Genomic DNA, 17,661 nt, shown 5'->3' with positions numbered 1-17,661 from the left:
GATGGTCTTTACAATTTGGCATGTTTTTGCAGTGGCTGGTACCGGTTGTTCCTTTCCATGTTTAGTGCTTCCTTCAGGAGCTCTTTTAGGGCAGGCCTGGTGGTGACAAAATCACTCAGCGTTTGCTTGTCTGTAAAGTATTTTATTTCTCCTTCACTTATGAAGCTTAGTTTGGCGGGATAGCAAATTCTGGGTTGAAAATTCTTTTCTTTAAGAATGTTGAATATCGGCCCCCACTCTCTTCTGGCTTGTAGAGTTTCTGCTGAGAGATCAGCTGTTAGTCTGATGGGCTTCCCTTTGTGGGTAACCCGACCTTTCTCTCTGGCTGCCCTTAACATTTTTTCCTTCATTTCAACTTTGGTGAATCTGACAATTATGTGTCTTGGAGTTGCCCTTCTCGAGGAGTATCTTTGTGGCGTTCTCTGTATTTCCTGAATCTGAATGCTGGCCTGCCTTGCTAGATTGGGGAAGTTCTCCTGGATAATATCTTGCAGAGTGTTTTCCAACTTGGTTCCATTCTCCCCATCATTTTCAGGTACACCAATCAGACGTAGGTTTGGTCTTTTCACATAGTCCCAAATTTCTTGGAGGCTTTGTTCATTTCTTTTTATTCTTTTTTCTCTAAACTTCCCTTCTCTCTTCATTTCATTCATTTCATCTTCCATCAGCGATACCCTTTCTTCCAGTTGATCGCATCTGCTACTGAGGCTTCTGCAATCTTCGCGTAGTTCTCGAAACTTGGCTTTCAGCTCCATCAGCTCCTTTAAGCCCTTCTCTCCATTGGTTATTCTAGTTATCCATTCTTCTAATATTTTTTCAAAGTTTTTAACTTCTTTGCTATTGTTTTGAATTTCCTCTCGTAGCTCAGAGTAGTTTGATCGTCTGAAGCCTTCTTCTCTCAACTCATCAAAGTCATCCTCCATCCAGCTTTGTTCCGTTGCTGGTGAGGAACTGCGTTCCTTTGGAGGAGGAGAGGTGCTCTGTTTTTTAGAGTTTCCAGTTTTTTTGCTCTGTTTTTTCCCCATCTTTGTGGTTTTATCTACTTTTTGTCTTTGATGATGGTGATGTACAGATGAGTTTTTGGTGTGGATGTCCTTTCTGTTTGTTAGTTTTCCTTCTACCAGACAGGACCCTCAGCTGCAGGTCTGTTGGAGTTTACTAGAGGTCCACTCCAGACCCTGTTTGGCTGGGTGTCAGCAGCGGTGGCTGCAGAACAGCGGATTTTCGTGAGACCAGAAATTCAGCTGTCTGATAGTTCGTCTGAAAGTTTTGTCTCAGAGGAGTACCCGGTTGAATGAGGTGTCAGTCTGTCCCTACTGGGGGGGTGCCTCCCAGTTAGGCTGCTCAGGGGTGAGGGACCCACTTTAGGAGGCAGTCTGTCCGTTCTCAGATCTCCAGCTGCGTGCTGGGAGAACCACTACTCTCTTCAAAGCTGTCAGTCAGACAGGGACCTTTAAGTCTGTGGAGGTTCTTGCTGAGTTTTTGTTTGTCTGTGCCCTGCCCCCAGAGGTGGAGCCTACAGAGGCAGGCAGGCCTCCTTGAGCTGTGGTGGGCTCCACCCAGTTCGAGCTTCCTGGCTGCTTTGTTTACCTAAGCAAGCCTGGGCAATGGCGGGCGCCCCTCCCCCAGCCTCGCTGCCGCCTTGCAGCTTGATCTCAGACTGCTGTGCTAGCAATCAGCGAGACTCCGTGGGCACAGGACCCTCCGAGCCAGGTGCGGGACACAATCTCCTAGTGTGCCGTTTTCCAGGCCCGTTGGAAAAGTGCAGTATTGGGGTGGGACTGACCCGATATTCCAGGTGCCGTCTGTTTCCCCTTTCTTTGACTAGGAAAGGGAACTCCCTGACCCCTTGCGCTTCCCGAGTGAGGCAATGCCTCGCCCTGCTTCGGCTCGCGCACAGTGCGCTTCACCAACTGTCCTGCACCCACTGTTAGGCACTCCCTAGTGAGATGAAACCGGTACCTCAAGCAGAAATGCAGAAATCACCCGTCTTCTGTGTCGCTGGGGCTGGGAGCTGGAGACCGGAGCTGTTCCTATTCGGCCATCTTGGCTCCACCCTCCTAATGATAATAATTTTTAAAAATAATTTTTTTTTTGAGATGGAGTCTCGGTCTGTTGCCCAGGCTGGGGTGCAGAGGTGTGATCTCTACTCACTGCAACCTCCATCTCCCAGGTTCAAGTGATTCTCGCACTTCAGCCTCCCGAGTAGCTGGTATTACAAGTGTGCGCTACCATGCCCAGCTAATTTTTGTATTTTTAGTAGAGACAGAGTTTGCTATGTTGGCCAGGCTGGTCTTTAACTCCTGACCTCAAGAGATCCGCCTGCCTTGGCCTCCCAAAGTGCTGGGATTACAGGCGTGAGCCATCACGCCCAGTCAAAAAATTATTTAAGTATGCAGTAAACTCAAAGTCTGTGTGGACTCTATTTGCAGGGTATGCTTTTTCCAAGCCAGATTTGATCACATGGATGGAACAAGGGAGAATGCTATTAATCAGTGAACAGGGATGCTTAGATAAAACAAGAAGGACAACTAGCCCTCCTACTGATGAACAGTTGAACATGAAGAATACTGGAAAATTGCTATGTTTTGGTGAGTAAGATGGATTTAAGGTCATGAATTATTTAATTTTCCTAGCCTTGTTTCCTGAATCTTTCTTTTTGGATACCTGGCTAGATCTAGTCAATAAGAAAAGTTGTTCTGATGGAGAATGTTAGTTTTCTTTACTCAAGAGGGTAGCAAATGTGGGCTGGGCACGGTGGCTCACGCCTGTAATCTCAGCACTTTAGGAGGCTGAGGTGGGTGGATCACCTGAGGTCAGGAGTTCCAGACCAGCCTGGCCAACATGGTAAAACCCCATCTCTACTAAAAATACAAAAAAATTAGCCAGGCGTGGTGGCAGGTGCCCACAATCCCAGCTACTCTGGAGGCTGAGGCAGGAGAATCGCTTGAACCTGGGAGGCGGAGGTTGTGGTGAGCCAATGTCATGCCATTGCACTCCAGCCTGGGTGACAGGTCGAGACTCTGTCTCAAAAAAAAAAAAAGGAAAAAAGAGGGTAGCAAATGTGAGACTGTATTATGTATTACTCTCATACAGAAAGAAGTTTTATATATATATATGTAATTTTTTTTTTTTTAGACAGAGTCTTGCTCTGTCACCCAGGGTGGAGCCCAACTGTGCAATCTCGGCTCACTGCAACCTCTGCCTCCCAGGTTCCAGGGATTCTCCTTCCTCAGCCTCCAGAGTAACTGGGACTACAGATGCCTGCCACCACACCTGGCTAATTTTTTTGTATTTTTAGTAGAGAAGGGGTCTCACCATATTGGCCAGGCTGGTTTCAAACTCCTGACCTTGTGATCCATCCAACTCGGCCTCGCAAAGTGCTGGGATTACAGGCGTGAGCCACCATGCCCGACACCTGGCTAATTTTTTGTATTTTTAGTAGAGACAGTGTTTTGCCATATTGGCCAGGCTGGTCTCAAACTCCCGACCTCAAGTGATCCACCCATTTGCTCTTCCAAAGTGCTGGGATTATAGACATGAGCCACCATGCCTGGTGTGGTGATATATGTTATTTAAAAAAAAAAAAATCCTGGGAAAAAGACAATTCCTTGTAAAAGAGCAAGGGATGGCCAGGCGTGATGGCTCATGCCTGTAATCCTAGCACCTTGGGAGGTCAAGGCAGGTGGATCACCTGAGGTCAGGAGTTCGAGACCAGCCTGGCCAACATGGCGAAACCCCCTGTCTACTAAAAATACAAAAATTAACTAGGGAGTGATGGCGCATGCCTGTAATCCCAGCTACTCGGGAGGCTGAGGCAGGAGAATTGCTGGAATGCAGGAGGCAGAGTTTGCAGTGAGCCGAGACTGCACCACTGCACTCCAGCCTGGGTGACAGAGTGGGACTCTGTCTCAAAAAAAAAAAAAAGAAAAAGAAAAGAGCAAGGGATCCATTTGTCAAAACCCTGAGAGGAAAAACCACCTCATCACACTGTCATGTCCATTTGAATATACAGAAATGAAAAACCCTCTAATTTTGTACAAAATATTTTTTTATTATACAGAACTTTAAAACTTGGGTTTTTAAAACTCCTTTTGAATTCCTTGTGACATAAGGGAATATTTCACTTTTTATAGTGCATGAATGCTTTTTTTTTTTTTTTTTTTTTTTTTTGAGACAGAGTCTCGCTCTGTCGCCCAGGCTGGAGTGCAGTGGCGCAATCTCGGCTCACTGCAAGCTCCGCCTCCCGGGTTCACGCCATTCTACTGCCTCAGCCTGTCCGAGTAGCTGGGACTACAGGCACCCGCCACCATGCCCGGCTAATTTTTTGTATTTTTAGTAGAGACGGGGTTTCACCGTGGTCTCGATCTCCTGACCTTGTGATCCGCCCGCCTCGGCCTCCCAAAGTGCTGGGATTACAGGCATGAGCCACTATGCTCAGCTGCGCGAATGCTTTTCTAGGTTCTTGGGAGTCAAGGAATCCTCTGAAGCAGGAGACTTTGAGGCCAGGAAGTGTGTCCAAGCCCCATCAACAGGATAAAAGAATTCCCTGGTCGGGCGGGGTGACTCATGCCTGTAATCCCAGCACTTTGGGAGGCTGAGGAGGTCAGATCACATGAGGTCAGGAGTTTGAGACCAGTCTTGCCAACATCACGAAACCCGTTTCTACTGAAAATACAAAAATTAGTCAGGCATGGTGGCAGGCACCTGTTATCCCAGCTACTCAGGAGGCTGAGGCAGGGGAATTGGTTGAGCCCTGGAGGCAGAGGTTTCAGTGAGCCAAGATTGCGCCATTGCACTCCAGCCTGGGCGACAGAGCAAGACTCTGTCTCCAAAAAAAAAAAAAAAAAAAAAGTAAATAAATAAAGAATTATCAAAGGTTTCATTTCATTGCCACTGTCTATTCATTCACTCATCTAACCAATATTGAGTGCCTACCACAGTCACAGGAGTACGTTAATATTACTTTAGGTGAGGGCAAAAACTTTACATAATGTATGTGTATGTATACATATGAATAAAACAATTGTTATATTCTAGATGTTGATCGTCTTACTGACATGGCAATTAAGTTAGCCAATTATATTGAACTATACATAGTTGAATTAGTCAACTATAAAATAAGATTGCATATGACTTAATAAAATAGTAAGTAATCCCTAATTCTGTGCTATAGGGATTTAGAGGAGAAGGAGCGGAGGAGAGAGAGCAATATCCCAGGAGGATTCTAAAAGGAATTAAGATGTAAATAGCAAAAAATGGGCAGATTTGGTTAGAGAAAGAAGAATCAGTAGGGGTCATACATGAACTGAAGCTCAAAGGTAGGAACAAATCCATTACATTTAGAAAACAGAGAAGACTAGGCTGGGCGCCGTGGCTCATGCCTGTAATCCCAGCACTTTGGGAGGCTGAGGCGGGTGGATCACGAGGTCAAGAGATCGAGACCAGCCTGGCTAACATGGTGAAACCCCCATCTCTACTAAAAATACAAAAATTAGCCAGGCGTGGTGGCAGCTGCCTATAGTCCCAGCTACTCGGGAGGGTGAGACAGGAGAATGGCATGAACCCGGGAGGCGGAGGTTGCAGCAAGCCAAGATCGCGCCACTGCACTCCAGCCTGGTGACAGAGCAAGACTCCATCTCAAAAAAAAAAAAAAAGAAAAGAAAAGAAAAAAGAAAACAGAGAAGACACCAACCTGCCTGTAGCTGAATGTTACTCTTGGGACATAGTGAGACATGGGAGGAAAAACTTAAATTGGTGTTAGACAACCTGAGGCCAGGATTGCCAAGGTGGAAAGTTTGACTTCATCCTATAGAATGAGAGGAGCTTGGAAAGATTTTTATTTTTATTTTTTCAGACAGAGTCTAGCTCTGTGGCCAGACTGGAGTGCAGTGGCGCAACCTCAGCTCACTGCAACTTCCACCTCCCAGATTCAAACGATTCCCCTGCCTCAGCCTCCTGAGTAGCTGGGACTACAGGCGCACCCCACCGTGCCCAGCTAATTTTTTGTATTTTAGTAGAGATGGGGTTTCACCGTGTTGGCCAGGATGGTCTCCATCTCCTGACCTCATGATCCACCCACCTCAGCCTCCCAAAGTGCTGGGATTGCAGGTGTGAGCCACCGCACCCAGTCCTGGAAAGATTTTTGAGTACCAAAGAGTTAACAACTTTGGAAGCTATCCCTAAAAATAAATGTTGTTCCCTTAGTACAAGGTGGTGCTCAGCCAATAATCACAGCTGCTTGTCTGCCTGGGTTAAATAGTAAAAGCATGTTTTTAGGAAGATTTAACTTCCAGTGATGAGGAAGAGGATTCATGGTAAATATACTTTCGTCACAATCCAGGCAAAAGGTATTAGTGTTAACTTACTAAATCATATGATCATGTTGAAAACATCACCTGTGTTGTCCTTAAGGTGACCACAGACCACACTGAGAGTCCTCTGGGGGCAGTGTCACTTGGGTTTCCTCCCAGGTTAAGAGATTAAAAAATGCCAACATGGTGAAACCCTGTCTCTACTAAAAATACAAAAATTAGCCGGGCATGGTGGTGGGTGCCTGTAGGCTGGGAGTTTGCTCAGGTACAGTGGCTCATGCCTGTAATCGCAGCACTTTGTGAGGCTGAGGCAGGAGGATCAGTTGAAGCCAGGAGTTTGAGACTAGCCTGGGCAACATAACAAGACCCCATCTCTACAAAAAATAAAAAAAGTTAGCTGAGCATGATGGCACGTGCCTGTAGTCCCAGCTACTTGGAGGTAGGGGCTAATGTTGGAGGATCACTTGAGCCCTGGAGGTCAAGGCTGCAGTGAAATGTGATCATGCCACTGCACTCTAGCCTGGGCAACATAGTGAGACCTGTCTCAAAAAATAAATAAATAAATAAATAAATAAATAAAGGGGAGACAGTTCCATTATCCAGTTCAACAAGACTTTGGAGGAAAAGCAGTTCTGAAATATAATGGCTTAAGTGAATGTCTGCAATGGCCCTTTCCAGATCTAGTGGGTAATAATGATAACTCGGGTTCCTCTATTTCCTGTCATCATGTCTTCTACTTTGGGAACAGTAGTGATTATGCTATATAAATATATCATTCTTGGCCGGGCGCGGTGGCTTACGCCTGTAATCCCGGCACTTTGGGAGGTCGAGGCGGGCAGATCACGAGGTCAGGAGATCGAGACCATCCTGGCTAACATGGTGAAACTCCGTCTCTACTAAAAATACGAAAAATTAGCCGGGTGTGGTGGTGGGTGCCTGTAGTCCCAGCTACTCAGGAGGCTGAGGCAGGAGAATGGCATGAACCCGGGAGGTGGAGCTTGCAGTGAGCAGAGATCGCGCCACTGCACTCCAGCATGGGCAACAGAGCTAGACTCTGTCTCAAAAAAAAAAATAAATAAAATAAATAAATAAATAAATAAATAAATAAATCTTATAATGCAGAGTTCTTTGGAAAAGGAAAAAATTTCTACAGTGTTATTTGTGAATTCAGTAAGCTGTCATTTTTATATTCCTAAGAAAGATATTTTCTATTAGCATTTCTTCCAGAAAATCTTTCCTGAAATCTCTGGTATAAGCCGTCCTCCTTAAATTTTTTTTTTTTTTTTTTTTTTTTTGACAGTCTCACTTTGTCACCCAGGCTGGAGTGCAGTGGTGTGATCTCGGCTCACTACAACCTCCGTCTCCTGGGTTCAAGAGATTCTCCTGCCTCAGCCTCCCGAATAGCTGGGACTACAGGTGCACACAACCACACCCAGCTAATTTGTGTATTTTTAGTAGAGACAGGGTTTCACCATATTGGCCAGGCTGGTCTCGAACTCCTGACCTCGTGATCTGCCCACCTCGGCCTCCCAAAGTGCTGGGATTACAGGCGTGAACCACTGCGCCTGGCCACCTCCTTAAATATTTGCCGTTTATTTCACAGATGTAATGGTGTAGTCAGATGATCAGAGTAACTCATTTTCACTGTCTCCAACTTCTGCTTACCCTCTGAGGATAATTTATAGTTCACAAGATGTGAACTATGAATTTCAATTTGCTTGCAATTTTTTTCATGCTAAGTTATTTCTTAACACATGGTGAAAGGAATATAAAAGTTAAACATGATTTACCTGCAGGAGGCAGATTGACAAAGTCATTGAGATCAGTGGGATTCCCTTTTCTACTTTGTTAGTGACATGAAGACAGTCCTTGAATGGCTGGGCACGGTGGCTCACGCCTGTAATCCCAGCACTTTGGGAGGCCAAGGTGGGTAGATTGTTTGAGGTCAGTTTGAGACCAGACTGGCCAACATGGTGAAACCTTGTCTCTAGTAAAAATACAAAAACATTAGCTGAGTGTGGTGGTGGATAGTCCCAGCTACTCAGGAGGCTGAGGCACAAGAATTGCTTAAACCGGGGAGGCAGAGGTTGCAGTGAGCCGAGATCACGCCACTGCACTCTAGCCTGGGCAACAGATGAGACTTGGTCTCAAAAAATTTTAGGCCGGGCGTGGTGGCTCATGCCTGTAATCCCGGCACTTTGGGAGGCTGAGGTGGGTGGATCAGGAGGTCAGGAATTCAAGACCAGCCTGGCCAAGATAGTGAAACCCTGTCTCTACTAAAAATACAAAAATTAGCCGGGCGTGGTGATGGGTGCCTGTAATCCTGGCTACTCAGGAGGCTGAGGCAGGAGAATTGCTTGAACCCAGGAGGTGGAGGATGCAGTGAGCCAGGATTGTGCCACTGCACTCCAGCCTGGGCGACAGAGTAAGACTCCATCTCAAAAAAAAAAAAAGAAAAAAGAAAAAAAAATTTTTTTAAAAGGCCAAGCGCGGTGGCTCACGCCTGTAATCCCAGCACTTTGGGAGGCCAAGGCAGGTGGATCACGAGGTCAGGAGATCGAGACCATCCTGGCTAACAGGGTGAAACCCCGTCTCTACTAAAAATACAAAAAATTAGCCGGGTGTGGTGGTGGGCGCCTGTCATCCCAGCTACTCGGGAGGCTGAGGCAGGAGAATGGTGTGAACCTGGGAGGCGGAGCTTGCAGTGAACTGAGATCGCACCACTGCACTCCAGCCTGGGCGACAAAGCAAGACTCCGTCTAAAAAAAAAAAAATTAGCCATGCATGGTGGCACACGCTTATAATTCCAGCTACTGGGAAGGCTGAGGCAGGAGAATTGCTTGAACCCGGGAGGCGGAGGTTGCAGTGAGCCAAGATCACGCCACTGCAATCCAGCCTGGACAACAGAGCGAGACTCTATCACAAAAATAATAATAATAATAATAATAAATTTTTAAAAGAGAGTCCTTGAACCCAATTATAGGGTAGACATATCACTGATGAGAGTGATACTTCTTTCTGCTCCAGATGACCAAGGAACTCTCAGGACAAAAGAAGGGGATTGCCGTTTAAATGGTCCTCAAAAACAGGACTTGTGTGCTGCCTTACGAGGGAAAGAGAGAAAGATTTTATCAGCTCAAACAGCCACCTTCCAGTCTCCAAGTCTCCGAGAAACAGAGACTCTAAATAAAAAAGTCAGCATCACAGCGTATGATCCAGACAAGAAAGACCTGCGGCATAAGCCTCGGGAGACCCCAGGGTGCTTAGAAATTCCCACAGGGCCAAGATGCTATTCCTGCTATGTCTGTAGGAAAGTCTTCCAAGTAAGGAGGGATCTGCTAAAGCACAAACGGAGCCACTCCAGGAGCCAGCTCTGCAGATACCCAAAGTACAAAAACACGTCCAGAGGGAAGTCCGAACTCGGGCGGACGCAGAGGCTCCTGTGTCAGAAGAAGCGGTTCCAGTGCAGTGAGTGTGAGAAGAGCTACTTCTTGAAGGGCAGCCTCGTCACTCATCAGGTTGTCCACACCGGCCAGCGGCCCTACCCATGCCCTGAGTGCGACAAGACCTTCCGGTACAGGGCCAACCTGAAGAAGCACCTGTGTCTACACCGCGGGGAGCGGCCGTTCTGCTGCGGGGAGTGTGGCCGAGCCTTCGTGCAGCAGTGCGAGCTCACGGAGCACCTGCGGCTGCACAGCGGAGAGAAGCCCTTCCAGTGTCCGCAGTGTGACCGGTGCTTCCGCCTGAAGAGGGGCATGAAGGTCCATCTGTCCCAGCACAGCGGCAAGAGGCCCTTCCACTGTCCTGAGTGTGGCCGGAGCTTCTCCCGGAAGGCTGCCCTGAAGACCCACCAGAGGACGCACAGCGAGGAAAAGCCGTTTTCTTGTGGTGAATGTGGCAGGAAATTCATCTACAAGATTAAGCTGGACGAGCACATCAGAGTTCACACGGGAGAGAAGCCCTTTTCGTGTCCCGAGTGCAACAAAAGTTTCCGCCTCAAGAGAAGCCTGAAAGCCCACGGGCTGCAGCACAGCGGGAAGCGGCCCTTCCAGTGCCCGGAGTGCAGCAGGGGCTTCTTCTGGAGGAACGCCATGCGCGCCCACCAGCGCCTGCACAGCGAGCAAAAGCCCTTCCCCTGCGCCGAGTGCGGCAAGCGCTTCACGCGGCCCTCCAAGCTCGCCTGCCACACCAGAGTCCACGACAGGCAGAAGGAGTTTCCCTGCGGCGAGTGCAAAAAAACCTTTTCTCAGCAGTCGCGGCTCACGCAGCACCTGAAGGTCCACACTAGGGAAAAGCCGTTCTCCTGCGCCGAGTGCGGCCGCAGTTTCCGCCGGCGCGCGCATCTCACAGAGCACACGAGGCTTCACAGTGGCGAGGAGCCCTTCCAGTGTCCCGAGTGCGACAAGAGCTTCTCCTGGAAGGCCTCCATGAAGTTCCACCAGCGGATGCACAGGGACGAGAAGCCCTTCGCGTGCGGTGAGTGTGACAAGACCTACACGCATCAGTCTCAGCTCACCGAGCACCTGAGGCTGCACAGTGGAGAGAAGCCCTACCAGTGTCCTGAATGCGAGAAGACTTTCCGCCTCAAGGGAAATCTGAAAAGCCACCTGCTGCAGCACAGTGGCCAAAAGCCATTCTCTTGTGCGATGTGCGGCAAAAGTTTCACTCAACAGTACCGGCTCACAGAACACATTCGAGTCCACAGCGGGGAGAAGCCCTTCCAGTGTCCGGAGTGTGACAAGAGCTACTGCATCAGGGGCAGCTTGAAGGTCCACTTGTATAAGCACAGTGGAGAGAGGCCCTTCCAGTGTCCCGAGTGTGGCAAAGGCTTCCTCCAGAAGAGAAGCCTGAAGGCCCATCTGTGCCTTCACAGTGGGGAGAGGCCTTTTTCTTGTGATGAGTGTGGAAGGAGCTTCACGTACGTGGGAGCGCTCAAGACCCACATTGCGGTGCATGCCAAGGAGAAGCCCTCCAGCCTCTAGGTCAGGCCATGCAGCAGTCACACAATCACAGCTTTCAGGAGGTGCCAGCAGTTCTGTTGGCTTGAGTTGAGGCAGGTTAAAGGATTCACAGGGTAAGATGGGGCACAGTGGCTCTCGCCTGTAATCCCAGCACTTTGGGAGGCCCAGGTGGGAGGATCGCTTGAGCCCAGGAGTTTGAGACCAGCCTGGGCAACATTGCAAGACTCCATCTCTACAAAAAATATAAAAGTCAGCCAGGCATTGTGGTACATGCTTGTGGTCCCAGCTACTTTGGGAGGCTGAGGCAGGAGGATTGCTTGAGCCCAGGAGGCAGAGGCTGCAGTGAGCCATGCTCACACCACTGCACTCCAGCCTGGGTGACAGAGCAAGATCTTGTCTCAAAAAAAAAAAAAAAAAAATCACAAAATACTGGCTACAGACACACTGGACAGGTGTGTGGTCTGCAGAACTCTATGGCTCCTTGACAAAAGTTCCAAAGAATCCAGTCAAAGATAGTCAAAGAGACATCTCCCTCAATAATCGTCCTAGGAAAGACCTGCCAGTTGTGGAGGAAACATTCATACTGATCTGCTAGTCCAACGATCTCTTCAGTGTCATCCAATAATCCCTTCATTAAATTCAGAAACTACAGCCTGAGTGAAGAAATGTTACAGGCAGGAACATATTCCTCAGTCAGCTTTTCCATTACCAGGCCATTTTACTTAAATCTGTATTAAAGTCTTCAGTTTTCTCTCATAGTGGATTTTCATTTTCTCTCAGATGGTGAGAGGACTTCTGTTTCTTGGAATGTTTCCATATTGCTAAACATAAATGTCTTCCACTATCTCATTTGTTAAAATGATTACCCATGTGTTCTTTCCTTCTGAATTTTACTTAAATCACCCAAAAATCCACCACTGCGAGTAACAGGCAGTGTTATTTATCTAACCCCTCTGCATTTTCGACAGTGTTAGGTCAATTCTCAAAGAACTATACTTAACATTAAGGTCTCTGAGGAAAATACCAAAGGGAAAAATGCTGTCAGTCCTCAACATCACTATTTTTTTTTGCCCTGTCGCCTAATCTAACATTATAAGATAATTTTCCAGGCTATTCTGGCAAACCCTCATCTGTCTCTCAGACTGTCAATCTTTGACATTACTCTTTTTTTTTTGTTTTTCTTGAGATGGATCTCGCTGTGTCACCAAGGCTGGAGTGCAGGGGCACCATCTCGGCTCACTGCAAACTCCACCTCCTGTGTTCAAGTGATTCTCCTGCCTCAGCCTCCCAAGTAGCAGGGACTACAGGCGTCTGCCACCATGCCTGGCTAGTTTTTTGTATTTTTAGTAGAGACGGGGTTTCACCATGTGAGCCAAGATGGTCTCCATCCCCTGACGTTGTGATCCGCCCACCTTGGCCTTCCAAAGTGCTGGGATTACAGGTATGAGCCACCGCACCCAGCCTTTGACATTACTGTTAAGAGAACTTACAGCCTTCCTTAGGAAATTTGAGTGCCTTCATAAATTTTGTGTGTGTTGCACAAAACGTGGTCCCCAGTTACCGAAGTCAGAATCTGCTGAGACCAAAGTCGTTACAAGAATCACAGCATCGGCGGGGCGTGGTGGCTCACACCTGTAATCCCAGCATTTTGGGAGGCCAAGGCGGGCAGATCACCTGAGGTCAGGAGTTCGAGACCAGCCTGGCTAACACGGTGAAACCCCGTGTTAAAATACAAAATACAAAAAATTAGCCGGGCGTGGTGGCGGGCGCCTGTAGTCCCAGCTACTCGGGAGGCTGAAGCAGGAGAATGGCGTGAATTCGGGAGGCGGAGCTTGCAGTGAGCCAAGATCTCGCCACTGCACTCCAGCCTGGGGGACAGAGCGAGACTCCGTCTCAAAAAAAAAAAAAAAAATGAATCACAGCGTCTATACAAAGAGGAAAAAGGTGCCACCTGTGTTTGGGACAGTCCTGTGGGTAGGGAATAGGCTACTATTTATGTGGTACACCTCAAAAAACAATAATAAAGTGCCAATGATCAGATAAATGAAATGCCACAGTTTAACAGGTAAATTCAGAACTAAAAATAAAACTGTGAAAATAAAGACATTTAAAAAAAACTGCTTTCCAGAAAGAGTTTTAAAAGATAATGGGTCAGGCACGGTGGCTCACGCCTGTAATCTGAGCACTTTGGGAGACCAAGGTGAGTGGATCACCTGAGGTCAGGAATTCGAGACCAGCCTGGCCAACATGGTGAAACCCCATCTCTACAAAACATAGAAAAATTAGCAGGGCATGGTGGTTTGCACCTGTAGTCCCAGCTGCTTGGGGGCTGAGGTGGGAGGATTGCTTGAGCCCAGGTGGTTAAAGCTGCAGTGAGCCATGTTTGCACCACTGCACTCCAGCCTGGGTGACAGAGTGAGACCCCATCTCTAAACAAATGAAAATAATAATAATAATAATGAGTACCCCACAGTACCACGTGCTGCAGAAAGAGGTCGAAGAAGAAGTTAAAGGATTATAAATGTCAATGAGAGGTATTACCCTGAGTGGCTGAAGCAAAAGCACGGGGCTGAGTAGAAGACAGAAGAGAAGGGGCAGTTCCGTGACATAGTCCAAAAAGCACAGGGCTTAGAGTAAGACCCGCAAAATATAACAGACCCTGGCTCTGGCCTTGGGCAAGACACTAGAGCTCTGTAAGTTTTACTTTCTCCATTTAATATAATGGTGAGGGGAGGGTACCTTTATTAAAATCAGCCACATCTACAAAAAAAAAAATGCTGTTTTTCAGCTATACTGGTAACACAGGCATTCTCTAGTATGAGCTAGGTGATGGATTGCAGTACATGGAGTGGCCTACAGAATCACTCCCAGTCCATACATGGGGGACTGGCATAGAAACAGCAATAAGGAGTGCTTCTGAGGTCAAACCGAGGCAGGAATTAGGAGAAGAAAGTGACCAAGTGCAGGTAGAGAATGGGGAGGAGCTGAGAACAAGGAGGAGGGATAGCTTTAAGAAAGGAGAGACTGGCCGGGCGCAGTGGCTCACGCCTGTACTCCCAGCACTTTGGGAGGCCGAGTGACTGCAACGAGAGGTCCATCATCAAACACCTGGTGACAGGATCTGTCTCAAAAAAAAAAAAAAGGAGGAGGGCCTGTAATCCCAGCACTTTGGGAGGCTGAGGCGGGCAGATCACGAGGTCAAGAGATGGAGCCCATCCTGGCCAATATGGTGAAACCCCGTCTCTACTAAAAATACAAAAATTAGCTGGGTATGGTGGCACGCGCCTGTAGTCCCAGTCACTCAGGAAGCTGAGACAGGAGAATCGCTTGAACTCGGGAGGCAGGGGTTGCAGTGAGCTGAGATCGTGCCACCGCACTCTAGCCTGGCGACAGAGGGAGACTCTGAAAAAAAAAAAAAAAGGAAAGGAGAAAGGGCAGGGCACGGTGGCTCGTGCCTGTAATCCCAGCACTTTGGGAGGTCGAGGCAGGTAGATTACCTGAGGTCAGGAGTTTGAGACCAGCCTGGCCAACATGGTAAAACCCTGTCTCTATTAAAAATAAAAAAAATTAGCTGGGCATGGTGGCAGGCGCCTGTAATCCTAGCTACTTGGGAGGCTGAGGCAGGAGAATCGCTTGAACCCAGGAGGCGGAGGTTGCAGTGAGCCGAGATCGCGCCATTGCACTCCAGCCAGGGCAGCAAGAGCGAAACTGAGTCTCAAAGAAAAACAAACAAACAAACAAGAAAGGAGAAAGGAACTGTGGTAAGCATCACCTGGAACTTTCCAGATGCTCATGCTGATCGGGAGCCAAGTAGAAGTTTCTATCTAAGCTGTCTTTGCCCCCAAATCTGGTCACCTAAGTAAGGGAGTATAAATTGTTTCATGACCAGTACTCAGATTCTGGAAATAAAGGCCAAGTTAATAATGGACACTATAATGTGAGGATGAACATGAGATTATGAATGTGAAATACATAGTGTCTACTCAAGAGTAGGCATTCAGGGCTTGGCATGGTGGCTCATGCCTGTAATCCCAGCAGGTTGGGAGGCCAAGATGGGTGGTTCACTTGAGGGCAGGAGGTCGAGACCAGCCTGGCCAACATGGCGAAACCCTGTCTCTACTACAAATACAAAAATTATCCGGGCGTGGTTGCATGCACCCATAGCCCCAGCTACTCGAGATGCTAAAATGGGAGAATCACTTGAACCCAGGAGACGGAGGTCACAGTGAGCTGAGATCATGCCACTGCACTCTAGCCTAGGTGACAGAGCAAGATCCTGTCTCAAAAAAAAAGAGTAGGCGTTCAGTAAGATGTAACCCCATGTTATGAACGGAATCATGTCCCCTCCCCTTTCCAAATTCACAGGTTGAATCCCTAACCCCCAGTGTGACTGTAAGATCAACATGACACCTTTACTAGGCATAAAACTAACACAGAAGAGCCCAGCGTGCGCATGGACCTGAGCAAAGTGGGTGAGGAGGCAGAGGCTGCAAGTGCTGTGCTCATGGAGCTCCACCTCAGTAGGGGGAATACCAAGAATGAGGGAGAAGCACGCCCAGCTCCAAAACCAGCAGCAAGCTATGGCTGTTTGTGTGCGTGACTATTTGGCTGTCCCTAGCTGCATCTGGTACAGCCATCTCTTCTGTTACCACATATGTGCTAATGACTTTCAAATCTGTAAATTCATATTTTCAACTTGTGCCATGAACATCTCAAACACAAAATGCCTCAAGTAAGACTTGTCACCTGTATCAACCCTCACTCTACCCCTCTTTGTTGTTGTTATTGTTGTTGTTGTTTTTTGAGACAGAGTCTCGCTCTGTCGCCCAGGCTAGAGTGCAGTGGCACGATCTCGGCTCACTGCAAGCTCTGCCTCCCGAATTCACGCCATTCTCTTGCCTCAGCCTCCCGAGTAGCTGGGACTACAGGCACCTGACACCAGGCTTGGCTAATTTTTTTGTATTTTTAGGCAGGCGGATCATTTGAGGTCAGGAGTTCGAGATCAGCCTGATATGGTGAAACCCTGCCTCTACTAAAAATACCAAAAAAAAAAAAAAAAATTAAGCGGGCACGGTGGCGTGCACCTGTAATCTCAGCTACTTGGGAGGGTGAAGCAGGAGAATCACTTGGTTTTTTTTGTTTTGTTTTGCTTTTTTGAGACAGAGTCTCACTGTGTCGCCCAGGCTGGAGTGCAGTGGCGCGATCTCAGCTCACTGCAAGCTCCGCCTCCCGGGTTCACGCCATTCTCCTGCCTCAGTCTCCCCAGTAGCTGCAACTACAGGTGCCCGCCACCTCGCCCGGCTAATTTTTTTTATTTTTGATAGAGACAGGGTTTCACTGTGTTAGCCAGGATGGTCTCGATCTCCTGACCTCGTGATCCGCCCGCCTCGGCCTCCCAAAGTGCTGGGATTACAGGCGTGAGCCACCACGCCTGACCAGCAGGAGAATCACTTGAGCCCAGGAGGCAGAGGTTGCAATGAGATGAGATCGTGCCACTGCACTCCAGCCTGGGCAACAAGAGCAAGACTTCGTCTAAAAAAAAAAAAAAAAAGTTCATAGCAGTATGCACTAAAAAATTGTACTGTATACACTTCAGGAAGCCGAGGCGGGCGGATCACCTGAGATTGGGAGTTTGAGACCAGCCTGACCAACATGGTGAAACCCCGTCTCTACTAAAATACAAAAAATTAGCTGGGCATGGTGGCGTGTGCCTGTAGTCCCAGCTACTCGGGAGGCTGCAGCAGGAGAATCGCTTGAACCCGGGAGGCGGAGTTTGCAGTGAGCCGACATCCCGCCACTGCACTCCAACCTGGCGACAGAGCAAGACTCTGTCTCAAAAAAAAAAAAAAAAAAAAAAAAAAGCCAGGCGCGGTGGCTCACGCCTGTAATCCCAACACTTGGGGAGGCCGAGGCAGGTAGATCACAAGGTCAGGAGTTTGAGACCAGCCTGACCAACATGGTGAAACCTCGTCTCTACTAAAAATACAAAAATTAGCCAGGCGTGATGGCAGGTGCCTGTAATCCCTGCTACTTGGGAGGTTGAGGCAGGAGAATTGCTTGAATCCAGGAGACAGAGGTTGCAGTGAGCCTTGATTGCGCCACAGCACTCCAGCCTGGGTGACAGAGTGAGGCTTTGTCTCAAAAAAAAAAAAAAAAAATTGTACTGTATAACAGTTGTAAAAATAAAAAACGTTAAACAGTAAGGTGCATGTACATTTCACGATTCCGTGGCAAACACAGATGTGTACACGCTCCTCAGCCTGTGCAGGGACTATTTTATTTCTTATGCACATCCTCTCCCAACTGCACACTTTTCCTTTGCTACTTTAGCCTGACACCTAAGACATGACTAAGAATGCGAGGTCGATTTTCTGGGGACAATCGCC

General features: G+C 48.0%; 1 protein-coding gene across 1 annotated transcript in view; it reads left to right on the top strand.

Moving 5' to 3' along the window:
- ZNF425 (zinc finger protein 425) overlaps positions 1-12,674 on the top strand; it is a 30,813-nt gene extending 18,139 nt beyond the window's left edge. Inside the window, exons 3-4 of the mRNA XM_032762075.2 lie at positions 2,433-2,591; positions 9,342-12,674. Of these exons, the coding sequence (XP_032617966.1) occupies positions 2,433-2,591; positions 9,342-11,296 (2,114 nt within the window). The 3' untranslated portion in view covers positions 11,297-12,674. The remainder of the gene's footprint in view (positions 1-2,432; positions 2,592-9,341) is intronic.
- The last annotated feature ends 4,987 nt before the right edge of the window (positions 12,675-17,661 follow it).

The sequence above is a fragment of the Hylobates moloch genome, unplaced genomic scaffold, assembly GCF_009828535.3.
Source record: "Hylobates moloch isolate HMO894 unplaced genomic scaffold, HMol_V3 SCAFFOLD_1, whole genome shotgun sequence".
NCBI lineage: Eukaryota > Metazoa > Chordata > Mammalia > Primates > Hylobatidae > Hylobates > Hylobates moloch.
This window is presented reverse-complemented; position numbering and strand designations above follow the sequence as displayed.